General features: G+C 36.9%; 1 protein-coding gene across 1 annotated transcript in view; it reads right to left on the minus strand.

The window, feature by feature from the left end:
• Positions 1-7,077, minus strand: part of LOC129722694 (paramyosin, long form) — a 50,724-nt gene extending 43,647 nt beyond the window's left edge. Inside the window, exons 1-2 of the mRNA XM_055676361.1 lie at positions 6,664-7,077; positions 5,588-5,644 (exon numbers count right to left, since the gene is read on the minus strand). Of these exons, the coding sequence (XP_055532336.1) occupies positions 5,588-5,644; positions 6,664-6,780 (174 nt within the window). The 5' untranslated portion in view covers positions 6,781-7,077. The remainder of the gene's footprint in view (positions 1-5,587; positions 5,645-6,663) is intronic.
• Between the last annotated feature and the right edge of the window lie 531 nt (positions 7,078-7,608).

Genomic DNA, 7,608 nt, shown 5'->3' on the forward strand with positions numbered 1-7,608 from the left:
GTCTAATAAATTTCATAGACATTCATTCATAAGAATGTAAATATGTGCCTATAATTTCGGTTTCTTTTAAGAAACAGTTAATCAAATAAAATCACCAAAAGCCTACACCAACAGAGAACGTGGATAGCTTTCTTGGAAATCATTGGCACAAAACGTACAAAAATGATCCAAATGTAAACCTTAATAAATTTCAAAATTTCCAAAAATTGAAACTTTTCTTTCATTTTTCTTTACTATTCCAGCATTATCGAAGTAACCCGCAAACGGAAAACTAGTCTGGTTTTCGAAAAAATTCAACAGCATAATTGAAACAATATTGATGGATTTTGTTGCTGTACATGCATTATAGAAGGTATATCAAATACTTGTTTTAGAAATGCGTGAACCCGGAGAGCACCCATTTAAGAGTCCTATATTCAGGTAAAATTTAGAAAAAACTATCAAAGTTAGCCGCTTTTACCATCCATTATTTTACAAAGGCATATTAGAAACCAACTTTTTACTCATTGAAGTGTAAGACGAAAGACTTTGAAAATATAATTTTGCAAGAGGAATAGAGGAGAATGCCAGAATGAATAACAGAAGACAAAACACGAATGCTTTAAGTTTCGCCTAAATGGCACAAACTAGAATATATCAGGTTCATATACACAAAAACATTGTGAAACTAGCCCGTTGCATGGCAGAGGTCATGAAATATATCCCTCCAATGCAAATACTATATAAATATATACTATGCTGGCCTAACAAGCCAATCGTCGTAGGTTCGAGTCCCGGCTCGGGAGAGACTGTTAGTGTCAGTGTATTGTAAAGAAAATCTGAAGTTAACCATTTTGAGCAAACTTCATCCTCACATATTAATAGATGCAGAAAAAAAAATCACCCTCACAATTTTTATTATGGTTTGTTTTCAAGCGATGGTAATGAACTCCAATATTCAATATAATTTTCAGTAAAATGTTTCTGTAACATTTGAATTTCTCATAGAAATGCTTCTTGAGCGAAGGTTTTGTATTATGAACGGACTAGCTTACTTCTGAGACTTCACTGGTTCGCATTTCCTGTGTTTGATATAAGGTAATGTATCTTCATGATCGAAACAATTTAATCTATTTTCATGGTACAGAGATTTTCATGTCACTTTTTCACTATTGATATGAAATTATAAACAAATTACGTTTATCGAAACAATGTATTTGTCTAGTTCATAGAAACAATAATTTCTAGCAAATCCGACGTGAATTTCAGATTAAGAACAACAATGTATTATAATCGGGCCAGCCATTTCATTTCATATTAAGTATTTTAGGTAGTCAATTTAATCACCTGAACCTATTTTTAACATTACAAAATGGGCAGTCTCAAAGAAAAAAATGTTTCTAACAAAAACTTTACCTTGAATTGTACCTACGTGAAGTCCATCATTATATGAGCCGTTGAGAGCAAAAGTTGTGCATGTGCCATTTTTTCACTTTTTGGGTTTTTTGTATAAATTGGTCCAGAACGCAATAATATCAAAAAAAAAAAAAAAAAAAAAAGACGAGATCTGATAACTTATACTAGAGTTATAGCCAAAACAATTTTCAGTTTTCCCCTTCTACGGTATTTCTGGATCCGGAAGGCAACCGGTAGTCTACCGAAAGGTGAACCTGTGTAGTTGTTATCGGCCAAATAACAATCCTGAAGATACTAGAGCGTTTTCCTTTGAATTGGCCTCAGCCGATCTAGATTTTGTTAAAGTTCTTCTGTTAACCTCCTTAACAAACTAATCATCAACCTATAGTACTCAATCACTTGAACAACTCTGCTGAAGACATAAATGTTCTATGTCCTAGGATTAGCGAACTATAATGCATCCCTCATGCTCAGACTGGACATGTACCACTTTTGCTCTTAACGTTTTCTAGTTGTCATAACTTTTTCCATAGAATGGAAGTGGTACATGTTTTTCCATTGAAGTTTGTGTAAGTTTCTCAAGCAGAACTCGTTATGCTTTCATGTACCCTTTTTTGAAACCTTTCCAGCAATGATTTAGTGCAGTTATGTTGAACCGATAATTTCAACTTTAAAGCAAATGTCTCGCACAAGAAGTAGGGTGTGAGACTACTTCGGCAGGGGTTTTCTTCGGCATATATTTCTCAGTAGAGGCCATCCACATACCACGTGGAAAGCTTTGGGGGGGGGGGAGGTGTTTGGCTAATGTCCACGGTCCATACAATTTAGAATTTATCGTTAAAAATCTGTCCACGTGGTATGTGGATGGCCCCTCACAATGAAGCAAAAATTATGACGTAGAAAACCTCTGACGACCTAGTCCCACAGCCTATTCCTATTTAAAATTTGGACATCATAAAAGCATTTTACTAAAAAGTAGACCATATTTTTTCGAAAATGGATTTTAAAACTTTTCTACTTACAGTATTACTTCAAAAATATCAACGAAACTTTCTGAACATCATCTGGAGAACTTTTTGAACGGTAAATATTTGATAGAATTTTCTCGTTTAATGGTTAAGCAAGCTCGTATATGAAAAATTGTTTCAATCGTGGTACAATACGTAAAAATTTCTCTTACAAAAACTTTTGTTTTTCCTTACAATTGGAAATTGGAGATTTGAGCAACTTATTTATTTATTTATTTATTTTATTTTCGTCAATCATATATGTAGACTGGTAACATTAATTTCTAAACTATACACAAACATAAAACAAATTAATTTTGTGTCCTCAGCATCAAGGACTTGAAATACTGTTTCGGTTTATACCGGGACATCGTAAAGTCAATGGCTTCGCAGTGTTGATTATAAGAATTCATCATACTATTTATAGGTCAATTTTTTTGCGTATTCCGTACGATGATGGTTAAGAGCAAATAAACTACGGTGTCGAAGTTGTCGAATGGGTGCATAAAAGTTCAATTTTAAAAGTAGTACTACTGAGTCAACGTTCTGCGAAACGATATCGTTTACAAATGAAGCCATCGCGTACTCTTGCCGTTCTTTTAATGTTTGAATGTCAATCAATATGCAGCGTGCTTCACATGACGAAGGACGATGTGAGGTCCAACCTAGTTTACGAAGAGCATATAGTAGAAATTGCTTTTGTACTGATTCTATTCTTTCTTCATGTACGCCAGGACGAGGAGACCACACAATGCTACAGTATTCCAGTATTGATCTCACATCTAACATGTTGTTTGCCTTGTGTATGATAGTGTTATAGTGGTCGATTAAAATAAGTTCAGAATCTAAGATTATTCCTAAATCCCTAACTTTATCACATTTCTCTACATTCTGATTCCCTAATGCAATTACAATTTTGGGTGTTGTTAATTTTCTTCTAAAGGATATCACATCGCATTTTTTCTCATTTAATTCAAGTAGGCTTTTATTACACCAGATGTAAATGTGTGGATTTCATTCTGAAATACATTGCTGTCTTCTTGATTTTTTATTTCCAAAAACAGCTACATGTCGTCGGCATATGTTAGAACTTTAATATTTTTGAGGATGAAAGAAATGTCGTTTACGTACAAAACAAAAAGAAATGGTCCTAAGTGGGAACCATTAGGAACACCTGAAGTAACTTGAATGGGATTCGATTCGATTCGATTTTTGACTCGAGCGAATATTTTTTCATTGACAATTGCCTCGAAGAGTTTAGGAATGCAAGAGATAATAGCGATTCCACGATAATTACGTATGTCAGATTTCCGCCCAGATTTGAAAATAGGCACCAAAAATTAGCTTTTCCATATATTTGGGAAGACTCCAGTTTTCAACGACATATTGAACAGCCAGAACAAAGGAGATGTAAGTTCCTTCGAAATATTTTTCATGAGTGCTGGAGTAATTCCGTTAGGTCCAGGTCCTTTGGAAGGGTCTAAATTTATTAGACCCTGCAAAATATCCTGTACCTGAAGTTTGTAGACTCCAACGTTTCTTGGATATTCTGGAAAATGTGGTCTATACCTATATTTCCTAGAAAAACTTTTGCGTTCATCGAGTTGCGTTATTGATGGAAAGTTGTCTGGTTTCAGTTTTGTTTTGACGTAATTGAAGAAGTTCTTTGGACAAGACTTAATTTCTAGCTCCGTTTTTGCATTGAATTCTTCAAATGCATTACTGATTGCAAAGTTCACATATTTCCAAGTAAATTGCTAGATTTTCACTGCTATTGTGTTTTTTGAAAATTTTGTGGGCTTTTTGTTTGCAGTTTTTTTGATTTTTTGATTTGCCTGTTAAACCATACTGGATGTTTAGTGTTAGCGTGGTGTCGTTTTTTCTTCAATGGAATCTTTAGAGAGATGATGTTGTACAGCATTTTGTAAAAGACGCTAACAGATGATTCGAAATTGTCTTAAAAACTTGAGTTTAAATAGATCTGAAATGATCGTTTCTCTGAATCAGTTTTTGTTTTTAAAATCAATTGTTTTAGTGCTGGATCTCAAATCCAATTGTTCCAACATTTTGAAATGAAATTATATGAAAAGATAATTTTCAAAAACTCATTCATTGACAAATTTTCTCTCACTCTCGTCATCATTTAAAAAAAGGTTAAATTTTAGACCTTTCTTAATATTAGTCTGAGATGTATCTCAAAACAAAAATAAATTATAAAACAAATTAGCTTAGTTCAGTAAGGCCTACAAAGCATTATTGAATTCTTAAAGGGTATTAGCTCTTTAGTCGAGTTGGTGCGAAAACCAACACATATGCTTGACTCAATTTGTTGGCTCAAAACATTCTGAGCAATACATTACTACAATTCCCATGAAAAATGGAAGAGCAGATTATTTAATGTGGAATAATGTGACGTTTATTTCGATGCGTATTGAAAATAGCAAGCATTCTTCTTTTAAATGTAAATCACCCAGGCAGAGTGAACACGAAAATGAAGTTCCGTAGTTTCTGAGAAAGTACTAATTCTCCACTAAACTGTTGATGATAAAATCAGTATGCAAGTGAAGCTCTGCGAGCGATGCGATGAATCGCTTTTTTTACCAGAAGCGTAAAGTAGCGTTAAGACGTAAAGTTGTCCGATTATGATAGATTTTTTTGTCCGATCATGATCCACTCTAGTTTGATCATGGTCTGATGTTGAAAAGTTACAAATTGGCCACACAACCTAATGTGTCGTATTTTATTGCAAAATATAAAAAAAGAAAAAAATTGATTAAGGTACTAGCAAAATGTAAATAACTCCTAGGATTGACAACCCAAAATGAACATGTGAAAAATTCAACCAAATTTAATAGTATAAAAAAAACTTTTAACCCTTGATACGAAAATATTTCTGTACCATACGGTTTCTGTGTGAACAGAACAATATAACCGTTATTTTGTTGTGGTTACATGAAACGGAAACTATTCGTGCCGTCTGAATAGTTTGATCAGAAAACTGTAAACTGTCAAAGAACGCTGAACGGGATAAATAACCACAAATCCACTTTAGAAGGCGGTAAGTGACCATGCGCCTCCATGAGATGCATGTGTCGTGTGAATAGAACATAAGTTAATTGGAGTGGAGAGTTTCCATAAATATATGCATTTTCTAAACATGAATACCGTGCCCGTTTGTGACTTACCCTTTGGCGGAGATCGCGCTCCGACTCCAGATCTTCCTGCAGCAGGCGGATTTTGTCCTGTAAGAAGGTAGAGACGAGACGAAAAGCTTAGAAGCCGGTAAAGATGCATTGACGTTCACTAGACGATATTTGCTCTTCGCTTTGAGTTTCTAACGCATTAGGCACTACTAGCATTCGCAGTCCATATTTTCGTACGGTTATAGCGGAAAGTCTTAGTCACGGAATTTGTCAACGGTGCGTGCGTCCGCGTGATAACGGTAAGCGTATTTTCTTCACACCACACCAGTAGTAACATTTTGCGGCTACGTGTCTCATTTTATTCTCGAAAAACTTTACGACCGACCAACCGTTGTGGGTTTGTTGTTTTTTATTTCACTGCTACGGTTCAGACACAGATTCACCGACCGTTCCTGAATCAAATTCACATTTTTACTTGATGATGTGTTCATCGGATTTATTTTGCACACGTACACAACACTGCCAGTGAAGGATCTATGAGATTTCTTTCACTCGGGATTGCACCGCTGCGTAGGTTGTCAACGGTAGTGGTCGGTTCGGGGGTATTTTCGAGATTTTCTTTTCACTGATGCAACGCCGCTTGAAGTGTATTCTGACATGTGCTGGGGTGACAGCGTGGGTTAATCGAACGAGTTTTTTGGGAAGTAGACTTGGGAAGATTCTCGGTACCGAGACTCGTGTTCGTGTATGTACCCGCGAGTGTCAATGCTATTTCAGGTGCGTTCAACGATGGTCGTTGCCATTGATAATGAGAACTTGAAGATAGCGGTGACCAGCTACGGTGACACTCTGTTGGAAGGAATTTGTGCTGTCTTACCCACCGTCGGCCGGGAGATTCTAAAGTTAGCCCAAGTAGCTATGTAATCCGGTGGCGACGGTAGTCGTATGAAATGTTTGAAATGTCATTTTCTGGGAAATGGTGGATGATGTGTGAATATTGTTACGAGTGAAAGTCGCGTTTGAGTTGGTTATGTAACGGTCAGGTGTTGTAGCGAGCAGAGCAAAGGCGTGTGGGTTGATGATGTCAAAGTGTAGACAAGTCTGTAACTGAAACTCACCTCCAGCCGGGATAATGCGCTCAGGTCAGCACTGTACTCAATGCTAACGTCAGCGGAACCACCGCCAGTGGATTTATAGGTATACTTCGAAGTTTTAGTTACGGCAGACGACGACATCTTGCTCCTGATATTTTTTTTCAGAAGTTTTCACAAAAACACTATTCAACACAAAACTATTATGGCAAATGTTTGAACACAAGTAATTTTTCCAGATTATGGAGTCTGAAAGACAGACTTCGTTAGCTAAACACGTAAGAAATAAATCTTCACTGATTTTGTTCTCCTGGAAAACCTCAAATTCCGTTTCCACCGGCAGAGCTTGGGATCAATCCGTTCTGAACACCGAATGAACCGACTGTTGGGAGCACACTATAGGTCCGAGACTTCAGAAATGTCGGGGCAAGGTTGGCGATCAACTGACTTGGGAACGGCCCCCGTTAAGTCGGCGTTGAGCTGCGAGAATGAGAGGCAAACATAGAATATCGCAGCATAACAACGGTGTGTTTATTCGTGGAAAACATAGAAGCGTGTGCGGTTCGACGTTTTCCTCTGTCTGCAAAGAGAAGGAAATTTTTTTTTGGTTGATTTTCAATGAAAATTTCAGCAAACTTCTGCGAGTGTGCGCATTCTGAGATGAGTGCGCGCCGGAGAGCTGCACAACACATGGCACATAAACAAGCGATGCCGTATTCCTGCTGCTGGTAGCGCAGCGGCTAATGGAAAGTTCACACCGCGATCCGCATTGCGCACGCATCATAGAAAGGACAAAGAGCACCATCGTGAGTGAGTGGCATAGAAGTCAGGTACGAGCTAAAAATAGTATAGCACCGATTGTTTTATTGTTTTATAAATATTTTTGGTTTACTCATCTAGCGTATTACCCGTGTTGTAGCCAAGGATTGGCGTAGCTTAGGGCAGTACGTGGCTTAGGTAGACGGTGTGGTA

Source organism: Wyeomyia smithii, chromosome 2, assembly GCF_029784165.1.
Source record: "Wyeomyia smithii strain HCP4-BCI-WySm-NY-G18 chromosome 2, ASM2978416v1, whole genome shotgun sequence".
NCBI lineage: Eukaryota > Metazoa > Arthropoda > Insecta > Diptera > Culicidae > Wyeomyia > Wyeomyia smithii.